Source organism: Delphinapterus leucas, chromosome 2 (genome assembly GCF_059928025.1).
Source record: "Delphinapterus leucas isolate spDelLeu-1000000601 "Yukka" chromosome 2, BTC_Dleu_Yukka2, whole genome shotgun sequence".
NCBI lineage: Eukaryota > Metazoa > Chordata > Mammalia > Artiodactyla > Monodontidae > Delphinapterus > Delphinapterus leucas.
The window spans coordinates 89806447-89828453 of NC_143130.1; the positions used below are offsets into that span (position 1 = coordinate 89806447).

The 22007-nt window shown below is 38.9% G+C and overlaps 1 protein-coding gene across 2 annotated transcripts in view; it reads left to right on the top strand.

Moving 5' to 3' along the window:
• Positions 1-22007, top strand: part of CEP152 (centrosomal protein 152) — a 102943-nt gene that overhangs the window by 14008 nt on the left and 66928 nt on the right. Inside the window, exons 3-9 of one of the 2 annotated variants that reach the window (XM_089907264.1) lie at positions 10713-10819; positions 11045-11117; positions 11199-11477; positions 12494-12659; positions 15350-15493; positions 16570-16709; positions 19816-20016. In XM_089907264.1, coding sequence (XP_089763390.1) covers positions 10713-10819; positions 11045-11117; positions 11199-11477; positions 12494-12659; positions 15350-15493; positions 16570-16709; positions 19816-20016 — 1110 coding nt within the window. The remainder of the gene's footprint in view (positions 1-10712; positions 10820-11044; positions 11118-11198; positions 11478-12493; positions 12660-15349; positions 15494-16569; positions 16710-19815; positions 20017-22007) is intronic. The other variant, XM_022587158.2, reaches the window with a different exon arrangement.

Below are 22007 nucleotides of genomic sequence, written 5' to 3' on the forward strand. Positions count from 1 at the left end.
GTTTGTTGGAAGATTTTTAATCACAGTTTCAATTTCATTACTTGTGATTGGTCTGTTCATATTTTCTGTTTCCTCGTTGTTCAGTCTTGGAAGGTTATACCTTTCTAAGAATTTGTCCATTTCTTCCAGGTTGTCCATTTTATTGGCATAACGTTGCTTGTAGTAGTCTCTTAGGGTGCTTTGTATTTCTGCAGTGTCTGTTGTAACTTCTCCTCTTTCATTTCTAATCTTATTGATTTGAGTCCTCTTCCTCTTTTTCTTGATGAGTCTGGCTAATGGTTTATCAGTTGTGTTTATATTCTCAAAGAACCAGCTTTTAGTTTTACTGATCTTTGCTATTGTTTTCTTTGTCTCTATTTCATTTATTTCTGCTCTGATCTTTATGATTTCTTTCTGCTAACTTTGTGTTTTGTTTGTTCTTCTTTCTCTAGTTCCTTTAGGTGTAAGTTTAGATTGTTTACTTGAGATTTTTCTTGTTTCCTGAGGTAGGCTTGTATAGCTATAAACTTCTCTCTTAGAACTGCTTTTGCTGCATCCCATAGGTTTTGGGTCGTTGTGTTTTCATTGTCATTTGTCTCTAGGTATTTTTTGATTTCCTCTTTGATTTCTTCAGTCATCTCTTGGTTATTTAGTAATGTATTGTTTAGCCTCCATGTGTTTGTGTTTTTTACGTTTTTTGCCCTGTAATTGATTTCTAATCTCATAGTGTTGTGGTCAGAAAAGGTTATTGATATGATTTCAATTTTCTTAAATTTACTGAGGCTTGATTTGTGACCCAAGATGTGATCTATCCTGGAGAATGTTCAATGCACACTTGAGAAGAAAGTGTAATCTGCTGTTTTTGGATGGAATGTCCTATAAGTATCAATTAAATCTATCTGGTCTATTGTGTCATTTAAAGCTTCTGTTTCTTTATGTATTTTCATTTTGGATGATCTGTCCATTGCTGTAAGTGAGGTGTTAAAGTCCCCCACTATTATTGTGTTTCTGTCAATTTCCTCTTTTACAGCTGTTAGCAGTTGCCTTATGTATTGAGGTGCTCCTCTGTTGGGTGCATATATATTTATAATTGTTATATCTTCTTCTTGGATTGATCCCTTGATCATTATGTAGTGTCCTTCATTGTCTCTTGTAACATTCTTTATTTTAAAGTCTATTTTATCTGATATGAATATAGCTACTCCAGCTTTCTTTTGATTTCCATTTGCATGGAATATCTTTTTCCATCCCCTCACTTTCAGTCTGTATGTGTCCCTATGTCTGAAGTGGGTCTCTTGTAGACAGCATATGTATAGGTCTTGTTTTTGTATCCATTCAGATGCCTGTGTCTTTTGGTTGGAGCATTTAATCCATTCACGTTTAAAGTAATTATCGATATGTATGTTCCTGTGACCATTTTCTTAGTTGTTTTGGGTTTGTTTTTGTAGGTCCTTTTCTTCTCTTGTGTTTCCCACTTAGAGAAATTGCTTTAGCATTTGTTGTAGAGCTGGTTTGGTGGTGCTGAATTCTCTTAGCTTTTGCTTGTCTGTAAAGCTTTTCATTTGTCCATCGAATCTGAATGAGATCCTTGCCAGGTAGAGTAATCTTGGTTGTAGGTTCTTCCCTTTCATCACTTTAAGTATATCATGCCACTCCCTTCTGGCTTGAAGAGTTTCTGTGGAGACATCAGCTGTTAACCTTATGGGAGTTCCCTTGTATGTTATTTGTCAATTTTTCCTTGCTGCTTTCAATAATTTTTCTTTGTCTTTAATTTTTGCCAGTTTGATTATTATGTGTCTTGGTGTGTTTCTCCTTGGGTTTATCCTGTATGGGACTCTCTGTGATTCCTGGACTTGGGTGGCTATTTTGTTTCCCATGTTAGGGAAGTTTTCGACTATAATCTCTTCAAATATTTTCTCTGTTCCTTTGTCTCTCTCTTCTCCATCTGGGACCCCTATAATGCGAATGTTGTTGTGTTTAATGTTGTCCCAGAGGTCTCTTAGGCTGTCTTCATTTCTTTTCATTCTTTTTTCTTTAGTCTGTTCTGCAGCAGTGAATTCCACCATTTTGTCTTCCAGGTCACTTATCCGTTCTTCTGCCTCAGTTATTCTGCTATTGATTCCTTCTAGTGTAGCTTTCATTTCAGTTATTGTATTGTTCATCTCTGTTTGTTTGTTCTTTAATTCTTCTAGGTCTTTGTTAAACATTCTTGCATCTTCTCGATCTTTGCTTCCTTTCTTTTTCCAAGGTCCTGGATCATCTTCACTATCATTATTCTGAATTCTTTTTCTGGAAGGTTGCCTATCTCCACTTCATTTAGTTGTTTTTCTGGGGTTTTATGTTGTTCCTTCTTCTGGTACATAGCCCTCTGCCTTTTCATCTTGTCTATCTTTCTGTGAATGTGGTTTTTGTTCCACAGGCTGCAAGACTGTAGTTCTTCTTGCTTCTGCTGTCTGCCCTCTGGTGGATGAGGCTATCTAAGAGGCTTGATGGGAGGGACTGGTGGTGGGTAGAGCTGACTGTTGCTCTGGTGGGCAGAGCTCAGTAAGACATTAATCCAGTTGACTGTTGACAGGTGGGGCTGGGTTCCCTCCCTATTGGTTGTTTTGCCTGAGGCAACCCAACACTGGAGCCTACCTGGGGTCTTTGGTGGGGCTAATGACAGACTCTGGGAGGGCTCACGCCAAAGAGTACTTCCCAGAACTTCTGCTGCCAGTGTCCTTGTCCCCATGGTGAAACAGAGCGCCCCCTGCTTCTGCAGGAGACCCTGCAACACTAGCAGGTAGGTCTGGTTCAGTCTCCCCCGGGGTCACTGCTCCTTCCCCTGGGTCCCGATGCGCACACTACTTTGTGTGTGCCCCCCAAGAGTGGAGTCTCTGTTTCCCCCAGTCCTGTCGAAGTCCTGCAGTCAATTCCCACTAGCCTTCAAAGTCTGATTCTCTAGGAATTCCTCCTCCTGTTGCCGGACCCCCAGGTTGGGAAGCCTGACGTGGGACTCAGAACCTTCACTCCAGTGGGTGGACTTCTGTGGTATAAGTGTTCTCCAGTCTGTGAGTCACCCACCCAGCAGTTATGGGATTTGATTTTGCTGTGATTGCACCCCTCCTACCGTCTCATTGTGGCTTCTCCTTTGTCTTTGGATGTGGGGTATCTTTTTGGTGAGTTCCAGTGTCTTCCTGTTGATGATTGTCCAGCAGCTAGTTGTGATTCTGGTGTTCCCGCAAGGGGGAGTGAGAGCACGTCCTTCTACTCCGCCATCTTGGTTCCTCCTCCGATAAGTTTGTTTTCTATGTCCGTGAGTCTATTTCTGTTTTGTAAATAAGTTCCTTTGTATCATTTTTCTAGATTCCACATATAAGTGATATCATATGATATTTGTCTTTCTCTGTCTGACTTACTTCACTTAGTATGATAATCTCTAGGTCCATCCATGTTATTGCAAATGGCATTATTTCATTCTTTTTTATGGCTTAGGAATATTCCATTGTGTACATACATCACATCTTTATCCATTCATCTGTCGATGCACACTTAGTTTGCTTCCATCATATGACCCATTTTCTAATATGTAAAGTAATTCTTTTTAAGAGTCACCGTGGACCATTTGTATTAATAGGAAGCAAAGAGTAGGGTCAGTTGCCCACGTGGCTGGCAATAGAGTTAGGGTAGAGACAGAAAGCTGGCATCTGTCTCTGAGTGGATTTTGTCCATAGACATGTATTGTTTGGTTGCACAGTGTTTTTAAAAAATTGAATCTGTATTTAAAGATTAGAAAATTTCATGTAGTAATCCAGAATTTCTGACCTGTCTTGAAACATCCTAAGCCTGGGCCACATGTGGCACGTGTCTGCACATGGCAGCAAGTGGGCTGGAGCTGGGCAGTGGCTCTCCCGTCCGACCTGGCCACAGTCCCTCCCGCCCAACCCCCCTCCACCTCCTGACATGGGCTTGTGCACTTGGACCTGCCAGCTTCATTCTTGTAAATTCTCTGCCAAGTCACTGAGGGCACTGGAGTTTGTGACCCTTTCCAGGGTTTCTGGATTTTGACAGGGGCCTTCACCAACAATTGTTGGTGGCAAGGGCGGGGGGGGGGGGGAGGTGAGGATTTTCTCTTACTTTGTGAACTCACAGCATGAGGTTTTCACGACCTTGATGGCTTTTGGGTAGTTCTCTGTAATTTAGCTACTGGGATTTTTGAGAGGATCTGTTTAAGTAGTTACTATAGTAGATTTTAAAGAAGGAGAAAAAATAATCTGACAGGTGATTTTTTTCATTGGAAAAGATGGGTAGGGTATTAGAGAGAATGTACTGCCAGGTGTGTTGTGTGGTGAAAGTTTTAAAGGGGGTATTAGTTAAGGAGGCAGTAAATTCTAGATGATATAGAACAGGAGTCCCCAGTCCCCAGGCTGTGGACGGGAACTGGTCGGTGGCCTGTTAGGAACCGGGCCGCACAGCAGGAGGTGAGCAGTGGGCCAGCAGGCAAAGCTTCATCTGCCACTCCCCATCGTCCCCCATCACCCACATTACCGCCTGGACCACTCCCCGCCACCACCCGCTCCATGGAAAAATTGTCTTCCACAAAACCGGTCCCTGGTGCCAAAGCGGGCTGGGGCCCGCTGCTATGGACAATAGCCAGTGGGATCACTTCTTGGTAGATTATGTGCTGGGGTAGGGTAGGGAATTTCCAGAGTAAAAGGTGTTGTTAAGAGGTGAAGTATCTAAGAATGAGTGTTTCTAGCAGAGTGGAAGAAAAGAATATTTAGCTAACTTGACTCTAATGTGATGATTATGGGTCATATTAATAAAAATTGTTTCATGTTAGTAAAAAGTATTTTTACCTTTTTTTTAAAAAATTGCTACAAGGGAAGAATTGAGATCAGAGGTTAGAGAGTTTCAGCAGTAAAATTCAGAACTATTCATAAAAATTCAGCTGTATGTATATTTTGTCAAAGCAAGTTAAAATAATAAATTGGTTGATCACACCTAAGTTCGTTTTCATATCCAGAAGCCTTTTCCACTTCCTCAATCTCCCTGACCCTACAATAACAGAGTAGTTTACAGCCTTAAGTGGTTAAAGAAAAGAATGGTCTTTTCATGCCTGCCTGGTTGGTAGCTTTGGGATTGCCAGGTGGATTTAGTGTTAGTAGTAGGCTAATACACATTGCTTTCTCTACTTAATGAATCGCTTTGTATTTAATTCATTTATGTAGGTGGAATGCTTGCATCACAAGGATGTGCTGTAGAGCTAGCCAAGCAGGCCGTATCTGACTCATAGGCTACCCTGCTAAGGATTTGTGAGATCCCCTCTCTGTAAATGGCAGAATAATCCTGATTTTGACCGTCTAGTGTGAATGGCCAGTTGCTAATACAATCTGCTTTACCAAACTGTTCGATTTGGGTGCTTTGGGATCAGCTGGGGTGTTGTCCACACTTGCCCATAAGTCAGTGAATAAGCCATAGTCAAATTCCAACCTCCATGCCATCCTAATTAGCAGCTCTGCAGTGATGATCTGGACTTTTGCGTTTCTATTCCCTCCATTGTTTGCATTGAAGAGTAAATGGAGAATGCATTTAATCTTCGGAAAGGGAAAGGATTTAGTAAAGTGATTCAGTATTCAGAGGACATTTAGACCAGTGGAATCTCAAGCCACAGACCACTACAGATAGACCCATATTTTGAGACAACCTCCAAGAATTTTGCAGAAAAGTAAGGCACTATAATCATTTCTAAATCGCTACAGTTCTAAATGGTCTATTGGTAAAAACTTGACCACTGTGTTCCAAGGCATAGCAAAGAAATGCATAACCCACAGCCTCACCCAGTGTTTCACCGGAAACTCCATCTCCTCCACAGTAAACAGAGCAAATTAGGGTGCAGGTGAGGAAGGGTGAGAATACCATGGAGATATAGTACCATAGTAATTAATATTCGTATCACTCATTTTCCTCACAACTTCTTGGAGCACGTTACTTTGAGAACTGCTGATGTAACAAGAAGGACACCTACTAAGTAGACCTCATCCAAAGTACTCTAGGCAAACTTCTACTTGTAAAGCTGGCCCAGAGAAGAGGACTTCAAAAGTTTTTTCATTAACTCATTCATAATGTAACAATATGATTTTGCAAAATATTTTTCACCTAAAGTTACTATACTTTGCAATTTCATCATTGAATATTACAGACATATAGTTGTTGTCACTGCAGTTGCTGTAAGCTTCAAAGTTACTGATAAAGCCACAGTTGGGATCTCATAGTTTGCTGGTGCGTACCTGTACTTTCTGCAGTGTCACCAGAAGTAGCTCTGGGATTATTGCTTGGTTCTAGATGGTAAAATTATGTATGTAAGTATGTATTTTGGAGCTGGTGGTTTGGGGCAGAAGTACTTAGTAATCTGTGCTTATCAAGATAATACTTGCTGATGATCCTTCATTGAGTGACGATATTATTTGAAGCCTGCAAAATGATCTTGAGTAGAAAGGTAAGCGGTTTGAGTAGCAGATGGCAGACAGACACTTGTACCTGGGAATACTGATTTGAGTCTCTCTTAGTTTTTATATCAGTACTTCTCTAGTAGAATAATAAGCTCAATTGAGCTTGGAATCGTGTATTTTAGAGGTTAGGCTTTCCATTGCATAGCCTTTCTTCCACTTTTAACTGCCTTGTTTGATGTTACTTCTGGAAACATTTTTGATATTTTGTCCCCACTAGGGGGAGTTGTAAGGCTAGCATTTGTTTACATTTTATACAATATTATTTGACTTATTTAGTGGAATTTTCTCGTCGTCACGTAAGAAAAGCAAAGAAACAAATGGTTGAGTGTTCATATTGTATTTTTTTGTTCCTGTCATATTCTGTTTTCTTTTAGCAATTTCTTATACTTTATCTCGAGTGTACCTTTGAACTGTTTCCCATAATATATAGGTATTTTTCAGGGACTGTCAACAGTGGGGACAAAAACACTGAACTCTCTCTGGCAGACTGACGCTTGCTCGTATACGGACAGGTAGAAGCTTGTCTTCCAGTGACTGACTGAATGTCATGTGGAAGAAGATAGGAGTGGGAATGGAGAGATTCAGGTTCCGGTGCTGGCTGTGGGACTGTAATTCTTACTTTCATGGGCATGCCCCTGACCTTCTCTGGGCCTTGGTGTGCTCACATTTAGAAGGAGAGGTTTGGCTTGGAGGAGCTCCAGTGTTCATTCCAGGCCTAAAGTTGTATTATGTGTCACCTGCAGTGTAGCAGGTATTTGTCTAGTAAATGTTGCCATGTTTCTTTTTCAGATGTGTGGCAATCTAGGCAAAGTCTTCCCCACTAACATTGTAAAATTTGTTTTAACTAATGGAATGGGTTAAAAAAAAATTCCATGCATAGTATAATTCATAGACTAAAGCTCTAGCTATCAAGGTTTTTGGCCCTTTGTCAGTCCCACGTTGGGCCTTTTCAAGGATGTTTTTAACTTGGCTGTGAGGCTAAAATGAAGATTCTACTTGGTGTGTATCGATGAAAGCATTATTTAATAATTCATATTTTAAAATATCAGGATCTTTTCATCAGTGTACTTGTTGGGTAACCTGTTCAAAACACAGATGAATGTTGGCCACTCCATTTGCTGCTCTTCTCTGGGGAGAAGATGTATTGTATGGTTTGTAATCTGAGAACTCTTGCTTTCATGAATATCAAGGATTATAGACTCTGAAGACAGTCTGTTTAGTTAATTAAAGCCGAAGAATCCCAACGAAAGTTTTACATGTTCTCCGTTTTACATTCCCCTTAAACTAGGCTTTTTGGATGTTCTATGTGGGTTATTGTAAAGTGTTTTGTTGCTGAAGTTCTTTGAGTAAAATGCCCTCATTTTTTTATTTTTCAGGAACAAACACATGAATTAGTAAAGGGAGAGGAGTTTATAGAATAGTTTAGAATGCATTTCAATAGGCGCCTTAGCAATGGTAAATTATCTTTTTTCTAGGGAAGGTATCTCCTTAATTATTAAACTCAGCTGATATTCAATAATATTCCACCAAGAAGATTGCATTTGCAACCAAAAAGCAGTATTTCTTCCAAATGTGATGAGTGGAATTAAATCTTGCCATTTATAAGGATTGCTATCATTGTCTTTGAATCCATATTTGGTAGTCTGGTGGATCTTTAATGAGGAAAATTTAGTTTCTAAAATTCTCTGTTTTGTAACATGTGTAAGTTGATATTGTAATTTTGTGTTTCATGGCACAAGGTTCAATGACCCAAAGAAAAATCTATTTGACAGTGTATATATGAGGAGGGTACACTTTGATCCCAGGAATGGAAACCTGGGGGGGCTGGGATTTTGTTCCTGAATGGCCTCTCTCTGCCCTCAAAGTTATGGAAACCAAGGAATATGGCCCACCTATTGCCAAAGAACTTAATGGAAAAATTTTTTGAAGGTGAATGAAATGATTTAAAAATGTTAGTACAGGTGTAAAATATTCTATAAAACACTAAATACAGTAGGGATTATTTTGCTACTTGTAAGTTTACCTGTGGATCCAGAACCATTTTGATGAACTTACTGCTTATGCTCAAATTAATCTTCCTCCATTGATGCCAGTTTGATTAATTTTGTGGTGTCACAAAGAAAGCTACGAGAACTGCTTAATTATTGTGTAGCTTTTTCTGTCTCTGTGAGGGGGGATAAATGTACTGTTTAGATGTGCCTGTCAGGGTTCCTCTAAATTATAAGGCTATGTACTTAAACCTCACTGCAGGTTTAGAAGAAAATATTCTTTCTGTACAGGAGTCCTTACGTGATGTAAGTACAAAACATTTATTTTGTTTTTTTTCCCCTGTGTTATATGTGGGTATACTCTTTTTTTTCCGTAAAGATCTCATAGATTATTTTTTCTTAGTGAATTTTGTTTCTTTGTGAAATCATTTTGTTACCTTTCTCTTTAGTCACATGTGGTATACTGATATGTTGATGTGTTCTGTTTTGTTTTTAGTGTTTCTTATTCTTTATATCTTTGGATCAACTCTAATACAGCTAATTCTCAAAATGATGTTTCAATTACCTTTGTGAGCAAGTGATCAATAAGTCAGGGTCTTGGTTAATATCAGTATCATGATAACTTTTCATTGGACTAGAATATTTTTCTCTTGTTGCATCTTTAAAGAACCAAATGGACTGAGAATACCTGTAAACAAACAATCCAGTGAGTGTTAGAAATATGTTATGTGGGTGAGGAAGCGTCCCCTTCCCCACCTCACGGACCCCACTTCCATTCCCAAATTTGCCTTCACCAAAACTCAGTTAACAGTTGGGGCATTCCTTTCAGACCTTTCTTAGAATATTTTTATTTAACTTTCACCATATGCGTTTTATTTAAGAACATTTTTTGATTATAAATGTAATACCCAGATATGTTATATAGCTACATTTCATTTCTTTTATTCTAATGGCAGAGAAATTGGAGAGGGGACCTTCCATAGACTAAGAAGCAGCTCATTTTTTTTTCCTCCAGGGCTTTATAGAGTATTTAATATCTTTAAACTCACTCATCGCATAATTTTACAGGATTGATTTACACACTGTGGAGGGACTTGGTCAGCTTACTAATCTAACTGGTGCTTAACTTTTAAAGAGAAGTCATTACAAGCAGTCTGTTGACTCTTTAGTAACATAATATTTGAATCTTATTATTACAAATTTTAAGCTATTGTATTGGGATTTGAAGAAAGACATTTATAGATATTGAAGTTCAACAAATTAGACAATTCATTTGTCTCTTTATCACGGTTTATCTTGAAACTTGAGTGAATTTATCTAGTTGTTATAAGAGAGAATACTAAAGATGTAATTTTTCTAGGAAAATGGAGAGCAAAGTCATGTGCTTTTATGTCAGTTTTAGAGTCATGCTTTTTTTTTTTTTTTGCGGTACGCGGGCCTCTCACTGCTGTGGCCTCTCCCGCTGTGGAGCACAAGCTCCGGACGCGCAGGCTCAGCGGCCATGGCTCACGGGCCCAGCCGCTCCGCGGCATGTGGGATCCTCCCGGACCGGGGCACGAACCCATGTCCCCTGCATCGGCAGGCGGACTCTCAACCACTGCGCCACCAGGGAAGCCCCTAGAGTCATGCTTTTGACAGTGCTTGGTATCTGTAAACCCCTGAATCTTACAGCTTCTTTTTACTCAACTGTTTATAAGAGCCAACCATTGTATATCTTTTCATCATTGGAACTGGATGGCTGTCTACCAATTAGTCACTCCCCAAGAGGTTTCTATCACATTATTGAGCTTTTAAGGGCTTCTAGGCCACCTGCTGCTGCTGCTACCCTTATCACCTGGGCAAAGCACATCTGGCTACTCAGATTCCCTCAGGGGGTGTCTGATTGTCAAGTTCTCCAGGTCTGATTACTGGTAGAATCCATAACATGATACAACATGATACAGTGATTGTACCATTATTATGACTTGCTGTGTTTGCCTAAAGAAATTTGAAAATCCTGTTGTATGTGTACTTGAATCTAAGACCTTTGTAGAAGAAGGTAAAGCCTTCTAATATAAATCCTGATGTTTATGTGTTTCCCTTTCCCCAAGTGAAATGATGAACGTAATTCCTGTGGAATTTAAGACATTGATTACATAGAGAAATTAGGAACTTCTTTGACTTCTACAGTCAAAATCACTCGTTCCAAGGCAGCTTTGGTTTGGCATCTTGTGTTTAAGCCAATGTGATATCGACGCTGACCTTCCTGTCTCAGTTGCAGCAGTTACTCACAGACCTTCCTCACGATATGCTGGATGATGATGACCTGTCCTCCCCCGAACTCCACTATTCGGACTGCAGTGAGGATGGCAGAGAGGAAGAGTAAGGACCCCAAATCCCTTTCCCTTGTGTATCACAATTCTATGTCTTTTTCTTTAGATTCTCTTGCAGACAATAATAATGGATATGATTGTAAAATTGTAGACTAATTCTTAAACTTTCAGATGAAGTTTGGAGGGAAAACACGTTAAAATCCTGAGGTTCTTTGTGATGTGTATGTCCAAATAAGTGATAGGCTCTAATCTAAAGTATTGATTTTTTCTCAAGACCACATCATTCTGAGCAATTGGCGATGAACTGGAATGAGCATCAAGTGCTGCCTAAATCTCCAAGTGTAAATGTAAGTATCTGGTGTGATAATGACTTTGATGAGGGTGGGAACAGATCTTAGTGCTTTTCTTTTACTCTTGTTATCTAATAGGACTACAATGAGATTCGGGATGTGTATATTGGAGAGAAAAGGGGCAACGGCTGGGAAGAGAATCAAAGTAGAACTGAAGACCAGCATCCTGGGTATCATCCTGAAGGAGGTGGAGATGAAGGCGGTAGTGGTTATAGCCCTCCGAGTAAATATGAACAGACTGATTTATATGACCTTCCTGAAAACTTTAGGCCATATGCCAGCGGTCAGAGGCAGGAATTCAACAGCCAACCAACCAATGTAATCACATTTTCTGATCCTCAAAGGAATCATTTTCAGGTATTGTAAGAACTTGACTTTACTTTCAAGAATTTGTGTATGTGTGTACACGCATCTGCTGTGTGTGTGTCATTAATATTCGTAAGTGCAACAGTAAGATTTAAGTACGAATATTGTTGAGAGTGCATTTATTCAGGCTCATGCTGAATTAGTCATGCTGTTTTCTGTTTACAATCTAAGTAATCTTAAATGAGAATTTTAAAATAGAGACTTTGTGGAAACAATTAAACATTAAAAGTTAAGTCTGTCAGAGAATAGCCATCTCCATTTATTGCTGTTTCTGGCTTCTACCATTTACTATGCTCCAGTGAAAAGCTACGTTCAGGTATCTTGATATAGTTTGAAAGCGGTTAATCCTAGATGACACCAGTCAGTTACCTTGATTGTCTACCTCATCACAGATTTTGGGTCAGATGCTTCAGAGCTGATATCTGTTTTGTGATGATATAGCAGTAGACAGGATGAATGTTGAGCAAAGAAACACTTTTTTTTGCTCCCTGGGAGAGTTTGATGAAGCAAGGCCTTAGGATACAGTTAGCTTCTTCTTAGACTTTCTCAATGACAGTGAATGCCTCATTTTGCCAATAGATATTCTGTGTCGCCTGATGACAGGATAATTTTCTGGTCCTTCTAAGGTGGTCATTTTCTCTTCCATCTCTATAAAATGTTATTCATCCCACAAAAGTTATTGAGTATTTATTACATATGAAGCATTGTATCACGTTCTTGTTATTGCATATGCATATTGCATATGTATCTTGTTATTGCAATCTTACTGGAATTCTTGAGTGTTATTTATGGAATTGGCCCCATTATATGCTCAAAAGTACAATTGCAGGCTTTCAACGAACAGTGTTAAATAACAATAAGTGCTATTTTTAAGCAAAGATGTATGTATAAAGTTTGTAATTGTACCACAATTAAGTTCTATAGCAAAACTAAGTTGTCTAATTCAGATAATTTTTGAAGCAAAGACCAAATCCTAATTGTCAATTTCGTTTATCATCTTGTAATAGCAATTTGGTATGTCACAAGGTCCCAGTTGTCAAGCTTTGGAATCATATAAAGTGACATATAAACCTTATCAGTCTTCTGCCCAGAATAATGGCTCACCAGCCCAGGACATCGCAGGAAGTGACACATTTGAAGGCCTGCAACAGCAATTTTTAGGAGCTAGTGAAAGTAGGTATCAAGTTTATATTTATTTCTTAATCACATAATTGGAGAGCTTTGAGCACTTTGAGCATGTTCAAGAATTATTATTTTTAAGTATGATAATGGAATTTTTTTAAAGGGTCCTATTTTAAGAGATATATTCTGAAGTATTAATGAATAAACTGATAATGAAGTCTAGAAATGACTTCAAATATCATGTTGTTGGGGGGTAAGTTTGGGTGGGGATATAGATAAAGCAAGATTGGCCATGAATTCACAATCGTTGAATCTAGGAGACAGGTTCATGGGATTCATTGTATTCTTCTCTCTACCTTCTTATATATTTGAAATTTTCCTTAATGAAAAATTAAAATAAATTTTCTCAGCTGTATTATATCTTAGTCATTTTAGTTGGTTAAGACTTCATTAACTTCATATATTTTTTTAACTGAAATCTAATTTGGAAAGTGAAATGTAGTTTTCCTTTCAATCTTAGATTTTTCGTTATATAGAAATGTAAGTCAACCACTATCTTAATTTTTTCTTTTGGTTTTTAGAGTTTTACTGTAATAGGCAACTCTGATATAAATTACTTTATACTCATAATTAAAACTAGACTTATATCTCAGGTTTAGTCATGTGACACTTGCCCAAATAATTTCTTTTACATAGTGTATGTATCAATATGAATGAGAAAAGTGCTACTAGAGAATTTTGAGGCGATCTAAACATTCAAAACCAAACTTGTACCTGACTAGCCTGAATCAGTGTTTTCATATGTCCAACTTTTGTTATCATACTCTCTGGCATGTGAAATGACTTCCAGTGTTGAAGAGCCACTGTGATTCTAGAGTGTGACAGCAAGTTTTTTCTTTGTTTGTTTTACATTTAAGAAGCAGGGGAAAGTCATACTGGATATTCTGGGTTTCTGGCACTGTGCCAACAGGAAAACTGGACTTAGTGGCCCTAACTTTATGGTGCTGCTTCCATCTCATGCTTAGACTACAGGGTAGTTACCGGGGAGGCGGCCAGAATGCCTTTTCCCCCAGGGAGTCATCAGCAAATGTGCGGGGGTAGCCTCTCTTTTTCCTGAATTTTTGTGGAAGTGGATAGTGTGTATGGCCTAACTGTTTTGGGGTTGAGTAAATAAGTAAGTATCCCAACAGTGGCCTGATATCTTGGCGTTACTCTTTCAGTTCTGCTGTGTTCAGTTACATTTATAGCTCCTGGTTGTTTTGCATATATCACCTTTCATCACTTCCTTAACAGTCTGCATTTTATCACATTGATTTATTTTTTGTTTAAGTCAGTTACACATTTGCCTAAATTTGACATTTGGAAGTTAATTAAATAACTTAATGGTAGTGCCTAATTTAGTGATTATAGCTTCTTAGTAACAGTAGTTTAAAAAATTGAGTTTGAAGAGAGGAGTGGCTTGTAGACTGTGTTTATTCTGGGCTAGCCCTGTTCTAAGGCCCAAGAGGAGTTTGACTTGTAACAGAGTTTTCAGTCTTCAATTTTTGGGGGTTTAACCATGTCTTTTTTTAAACAGAAGACTGTTTTATTTGTTAGCATGTAGAAGCATTGTTCTTTTAGGAAATGAAAAATATTTGTCATTGTGTAGTTGAAGGATTATCCTTCTCCTACAAATCACATTTTTCTTTTTTTCCCCCAATGATTTTTAAGTGGTCCTTAAAATGACTTTGTTTCTGAAAGAAGACCTCAAAATTCTTTATTAATCTATTCTTTAATTTATTAATTCAGCATTTCTGTGCCAGTATAAATATGCATTCATTCCTGCTTAAAATAAAATAGTTTAAGAAGGATGTCTAGAAATTTTCTTTGAAAATGGTTTTATAGAAGTTGATGTAGTTTTATTTTTTCAATTTTATGAAAGCATGGAACTCTATTCCTTTGCAATTGATATATACTTCCTTTTCTTTTTCTTTTTCTTTTTTTTTTTTTTTCCTGGCCATGCCGCACAGCTTGCGGGATCTTAGTTCCCCAACCAGGGATTGAACCCATGCCCTCGGAGGTGAACGCGCGGGGTCATAACCACTGGACCACCAGAGAATTCCCTATACTTATTTTTCATTAGCCAAAATGGTAGCGATTCAGAGTTATACACCAAACTAGTGACTTTTCTGGAAGTGACCATAGTAAGAAGTACAATTTTTACATTGTGATGTGGTCTATAATATTTATCTATATAAATATTATGTAAATGAAACAGAAGTTTCACATAATAATACTGATCTCTACTACATGATACACTCTGATATATTCTATTTAATCTTGTTACCAAACCAAAACTTGGGTCTGCTCACCCGAGTGTAGTAAAGCCAATCTACTGACACCGGGTTGTGTTGAGGGAAAGTGCAGCATTATTGTAAGGCGCCATACAAGGAGTTCGGGCTTTCTGAGCATCAGCTGTTCCGGACTTCTTGTACGGCACCTTACAATAAACGCTGCACTTTCCTTCACCAGAACCTGGTGTCGGTAGATTGGCTTTACTGTGTGTGGGTGAGCAGACCCCAGTTGTGGTTTGGTAACATTTTTTATTCAAAATGCTAATCACAGTCTGCTGAATTGATTTCATGATACTCTGATGAGTTGTATTTGTAGTTCGAAAAACATTGTCCTAAACATTGTCCTAAATGACCACAAATTTATATTTTGCTATGCTTTTATCTAATAAATTGTCTTTAATTCCAAAGCAGACTCTGTAGAAAATATGCAGATTATTCAACTACAGGTTCTTAACAAAGCAAAGGAGAGACAACTAGACAATTTAGTTGAAAAGTTAAATGCAAGCGAACGTCAAATTAGATATCTGAATCACCAGCTTCTGATAATAAAAGGTAAGATAACAACTGTTGGGTGCTGTCATGTATGAGGTCAGTTGAGCTAGATAGATTGTTTCCAATAACCTCATTTTAAATAAGAAGCTTAGAGAGGTTGACGTACTTGGTCAGCGGCTCAGAGTGAATTAGTCAGCACGAAACGAAAATCTAGGACTTTTGACCCATTGCCTTGGATTTCTCTCCAGAATGTACATTTTGAGGTCCTCATTATTTCCCTTCTTTCTATTCTGTTAGGATCAGTGAACACTATTTAAATATGCTGATAGCATTCCATCCTAAAAAGTTGTTGTATCCTTACATGGTTTACCTCCAATTCCCAAAGAGACTTGTGTTTAGTTTGCAGTACATTTTCTGAGCCTACAAATTAGCATAATGTTTTAATCCAAGTAAGAGTTTGTGATCCTGAACTGCTTTGGGAGTGCCAAGGAGAAAATGCAGTCATCTCTGGGAGAAGCACATAGTGTAAACGCAGATTTCAAATTATAATTGCTTACTCTTCATGCTTGCTGTAGTTTTGGTCAGTGTTGAACTTTGCTTTGTAGAATAATTTTGTGACTGAACTCCAGCTCATTTCAGACTTGATAGTGAAAAGATCTCTTTCTGTAATGCTCATGAAATTTATTTTGTGAGAACTTGTGAACTGTTACAATAAAGTATGTGGTAAGAATATAAGATTAGGTGAATTTAAGCGTTCATTGCAAGTATGTATAGAAAGTAATTTGTCCTCAGATTCCTTCTTTGATTAGCAGGTGTTTGTCATATCTATGTAGCTTCTCAAGTAACAAATGCTGAAATGATTGTTAGGGGACCTTTTGGTCCTCAAAGGGATACATTAAGACTTTTGAAGAGAGTGGTTCCTGTTCTGTAAAAAAAAAAAAAAAAAAAAAAATTTGAAACCTTTCTAGTTTTCTCGAAATCAAGTGAATTTCATTATCTGAATTGAATTAAATACTACAACATTTATGTGATATAGATCTGATATTTGATAGAGATTGTGACAATTAGGGTCCCTCTACAGTATAGGGTCCCTCTACAGTAACATATTATTTATAGAAAAATTTTAAATACTCTAGATGAAAAGGATGGTTTGGCCCTCAGCCTTCGAGAATCACAGAAACTCTTTCAGAATGGAAAAGAAAGAGAAATTCAGCTTGAAGCACAAATAAAAGCACTGGAGACCCAAATACAAGCATTAAAACTCAATGAAGAACAGGTAAATATTTGATCTTCATTACTTATGGTAAACAGTTGTTTCTTACAATGAAATGTTAGTTACTTAACGTTTGGTATTGTGGGACTGAATTTAGAACTTTGAAGTTTACACCTTCTTCTACCATAAGCCTACATTCCTTTCCCTTTCCTTGGAGGAATGGGTCTCCCATCCACCTAGTCATCTATACACCAGAAATCGGGGGGCGGTGAGACCTCAGCTCCTCTGCTCCCCTTCATCCAATCAGCCACTGTGTTCTGTTGGGTCTCCTCATTTCTGTCTACATGTCCCTAATTCAGGATTTTACCATTTTTGCAAAAGCCTCTTAACTAGTCTGTAATGTTTTACCCCTTCTCCTAACTCTTTCATCTGGCCATCTGAGTAATCTTTCTAAAGTACAGTTGTAGTTATATCTTTCCCTTGCTTAAAGCCTTTCAATGACCCTGCTTTACTTGTGGGGTGAAGTATGGTGTTGAGATGACTGTCTGATCCTTCCGTTTCTCTTCTCTTACTCTTCTCAAACTTTCCTCAAACTCAACAGTCTGTCTGTTGTTTTTATATACTCATATGTAGTGTCTCCTGTCTCTGGAATGCCCTTTCCTCAACACACTGCTATTTCATGAACAAGCCCATGCTCAAGGGTTTTCTTTTCCTAAGTCTTTTCTGTTTTCTTCCCCAAGCCACATGATCACATCTGTTATAACAGATCTAGAACATCTTGAAGGCAAGAACGGGTGGCCCTCATCTTAGTAGCCCCACCATAAGCCCACTGCCTGGCACATAATAGGTGGTCAGTACAGTGTTCAAAACTGACGTAACCTGTGTATTTCTTTTTCCTTATGTTTCTCTGTTCTTGCTCTGGTACTATCATGAGTGTAGCTTTATGTTGTGTTTTGGAATTTGGTAAACAAGGGCTACCCTTACTATTCTTAAAATATTTAGTAGCTCTTTTTCACATTTTTTCTTCTAGATCTTGCAAATCAACTTCTCATGCTTTATAAAAAATCTTGTTGGGATTTTGATTAGTGAGGCATTGTATTTACCATTTTATGGATGGTCAACCAAGTCTTGGAGAGGTCAAATTACTTTTCCAGGATTACAAAGCCAGTTACTGACAAAGCATCAGAACCTAAATTTTCTAACCCCAACAGACTTGCTTTGAAAGTGGTGGCATGTTCTTTGATTAATGAGATGGGTGGCCATTTGACTGTGGGAAATAGTCACAAGTCATTGGTAACCAAGCCTGGTGGTGGGTGATTCATGAGAGTGATACCATTTTGGTGGTTAAAAATGAAAGTGACTTGGTTTTAGATGAGATTTGTGGCTAGTTCTGAGGATGTTTAAGTGGAAAAGGTTCAAGAATGTTGTCTCATGTCTGGTTTCTTCTCGTCCTTAAGCTCTCAGCTAAAAACAGAGAGGACTTCCCATCCACCTTACATCTAAAGTAGCCTATTGCTTCACATTCTTACTCCCCTTCACTGTGTCATATTTTATCACTGTATTTAAAAAATATCTGAAATTATCTCTTTTGTTTACTTGTTATTGTCTTTTTTTTTTTTTTTTGCGGTACGCGGGCCTCTCACTGTTGTGGCCTCTCCCGTTGCGGAGCACAGGCTCCGGATGCGCAGGCTCAGCGGCCATGGCTCACGGGCCTAGCCGCTCCGCAGCATGTGGGGTCTTCCCGGACCAGGGCACGAACCTGTGTCCCCTGCATCGGCAGGCGGGCTCTCAATCACTGCGCCACCAGGGAAGCTCTTGTCTATCTTGTCTCACCAGAAAGTAGTAGGACTTTAGACCTTGGCTGTTTTGTCATCATGTCCTTAAGTGCCTGGAACCCTGCCTGGCACAAAGTGTCCACCTTATTTACCGAACAAATGAATGAATATCTTAAGCAGTTAAAGTGGTATTTGGATAAATAGGCAATCTCTGGAACAGAATGAAGAAGAGGCCTCATTTGAAATTTTAATTTTTGTGTGTAATATAGATTATCATCATTTTAAACTTTTTGAAAAATGGTAGTTATTAAAGAGTTGAATTGCTTTTATGTCGTAACCTACATAATCTTTTGGTAATCTTTTTATAAGTTAGAAATTACATTTATAAAAAATAAAGTAGCATAAATTAAAAAAGCAACAGAATCACCAAGTATATTAGTTTTCTATTGCTGCTGTAACAGATCACCACAAACTTAGTGGCTTAAAACAGCCCAAATTTATTACCTTACAGGCAGAAGGTCAGAAGTCTGACGTGGATCTCATCGGGCTAAAATCAAGGTGTCAGTAGTGCTGTGTTGCTATCTGGAGGCTCTAGGGGAGAATACTTTTTTTTTTTTTTTTTTTGCCTTTTCCAGCTTCTAGAGGCCACCTGCATTCCTTGGTGTATGGCTCATTTCCATCTTCAGAGCCAGAAGTTACTGGTTCTGACTTTTCTGCCTCAGTTTTCCTCATTTAAGGACCCTTCTGTGTACATTGCGTCCACCCTAGTAATCCAGGACAGTCTCCTTATTGTAAGGTCATCTGATTAGCAACTTTAATTCAGTCACAACCTTAATTTCCCCTTGCCATGTAACATAACATATTCACAGGTTTCAGGGGTTAGGACATGGGCATCTTTTGGGAGCCATTATTTAACCTGCTACACAATTATTTCCTAACAGCTATACAGTTACAGTTTTCAAAACTTCCATTTCAGTAAGTGACCGTTGACAGGTGTCATCAGTCTCTCAGGAAACAGTTGTCATTTACCTATGACCTAACAATTGGATTCCCCCTACACTTGGAGCAAAGAGGGATGCAAACAGCGCTGGGACCGGTATGGAAGCAGCAGATTCCTTGCCTGGTACCTGTGTTGCCATCATTTGCGCAAAATCCTCTTTCACTGTCCTCGAACAACTACAGATTTTTTTTGTCTCCGTGAATAATGTTTCCAGCAACCATGGGCCTGGTGGGTCCCAGCTAGGGAAGTCTTAAGGAACTAGAGCCACCATGGGGAGACCCTTTCTTCTCTACTTTCATTTAATTAAACGTGGTTGATTTTTAGAGTTAAAATTCATCAAGAGAGCACAGAGTCAGAATACTGTAAGCGTAGGTGCGCTGTGTGTATTTACTAGATGACTAAGAAGTCCAGAACAACTGAAATGGCTCTGGACAGCCTGAAGCAGCAGCTGCTGGACCTGCGCCATTCGGAATCACTTCAGCGTGCGAGGGAGCAGCATGAGAGCATCGTTACGGGCCTCACGAGGAAGTACGAAGAGCAGGTGCTGTCCTTGCAAAGGAAATTGGATGCTACGGTTACTGCACTTAAAGAACAGGTTGGGATGACTTCCAATGAGCAACTGTTATAAACGAGTAAAGCTGGTTATTTTTTATAACTGACATTTTTGCAATTCATCATATAGAAATGCTGGATGTTTGCAGTAGGTGTATGAGTATAATTTAAAAGTCCAAAGAGTTTTATCTATGAATATGCCTTCAAGACATACTATTGGAAATCCTTCCTCTTGTAGGATTGGTTAGTACTTTCTCAGTTCTCACATTACTAGTTCTTCGTTTGTCGAGTATTTGTGCATATTGTTCATATGACCTAGAAAAATCCGGACTGAAAGGAAGGAGTGTCTGGGAGCTGGCCTGGACTTGAGAGGTTGTCCTGGGAGCTAACCAGGAGGAGAAGGCTTTTCTTGGGTCTCCCAGTGTTTTGGTTATTAACCTGTCAATAAAGATTGTCTAGATCTTGGGAGAAGAGTTAATTTGGAGAATAGTGTAATCAACAGGGAAGAGATTCTGATCTAAAATCATTTAGATATGAAACTCGAGCATATTTCACAGTTTTTATTTTACCTTTGCCCCAAAGAGAATAAAATGTTGTAGGCTGAGGTGAGTCAGATAGTGGGTTTGCTTGTGCTCCAAAACCCCAGGGAATCAGTTGAATGAATAACATTTCAGAGATCATTTTTCTCAATGTAATTTCAGAATTAATTTAACCCAAGGAAAGAAGAGAAGAATAATAAGATGTGAGGGTCTGGAAAATCCCACCACACTTAAAATTCACACTGATTTGGGTTGTTCTTTCTTATTTATACAGCTGACTCTAAATTTTTCCATGATTTAGTTAGAGCTATATAAGATTGTGTTAGTGGCAATAATAATTGTATACCATTTCATTTTATTTTACTTTCATATGTGTTTATGTTTTTATTAGACTTATTTTCCTACATAAGGTTTTTTATTCTTTTTATGTAGAAAAATATTGTGAATTTGATCAGTGTGAAGGATATATACGGGTGGGGAAAGACAAAGCCTGTGACAAATTATTAAGTCTACTTTATATAATATTTTAAACAAATGGAATTTGAGATATGGTTTTACTAAGCTTGTCTGTGTTTGGGTAGCAGCATGAAAGTTGGACGGGGAGAGTGGTGCCTCCTTGCATGACGAGAGGAGTGGAGTCTGGTGGCTTTTCCATGCTGGGTTGAGGATCTCTCCATTCTCTGCTGACATGGGCACAATTACACAGGGACAGGCTGGGAGCAATTCCTAGTGTGTTCAACCCCTGTGCCTGCTCCGTTCTCTTTTCTCACCTCCCCCATCCCCTCAATAGAAGAACCCTAGACTAGAGCCCTAGACAGAACAAAGTTTTAATTCTGTGCTGACTGGGCTTCAGACCCCTGAACTGTACGTTGAAGTTACTGATTAAGGCCTTTTCCACTGTTGCATTCTGTGAGTGATTTTTCTTTTCTTTTCTTTTCTTTTTAAATGGAGCATAGCATAGCACTGATGTTAGCTTCTGCTTATAGTTGTATAACTGCTTTGCAAAGTGGTGATTCCAAAGTGCCTAGGGTTTTTCCTTTCTGGGAATGTTTCCCCTGGTATCCCTTTTGTGCTGTCAATTTGCTATCAGTTGGCTCAGCATTTTATATATATATATATATATTTTTTTGTGTGTGTGTGTGTGTGTGTGTGTGTGTGTGTGGTACGCGGGCCTCTCACTGCTGTGGCCTCTCCCGTTGTGGAGCACAGGCTCCGGACGCACAGGCTCAGTGGCCATGGTTCACAGGCCCAGCCGCTCCGTGGCATGTGGGATCCTCCCGGACCGGGGCACGAACCCGTGTCCCCTGCATCAGCAGGCGGACTCTCAACCACTGCGCCACCAGGGAAGCCCTAAATTGCATAGTTTTATGAGTATAATCTGTTTCCCTGAACTTGTCAACAGGAAACAGAGTGGCTTAATTGATTGTTGCCTAAGACACTTTCTTTCCCTGTCCCTGTCCATGTAGCTTGTGGGGATCTTAGTTCCTTGACCATG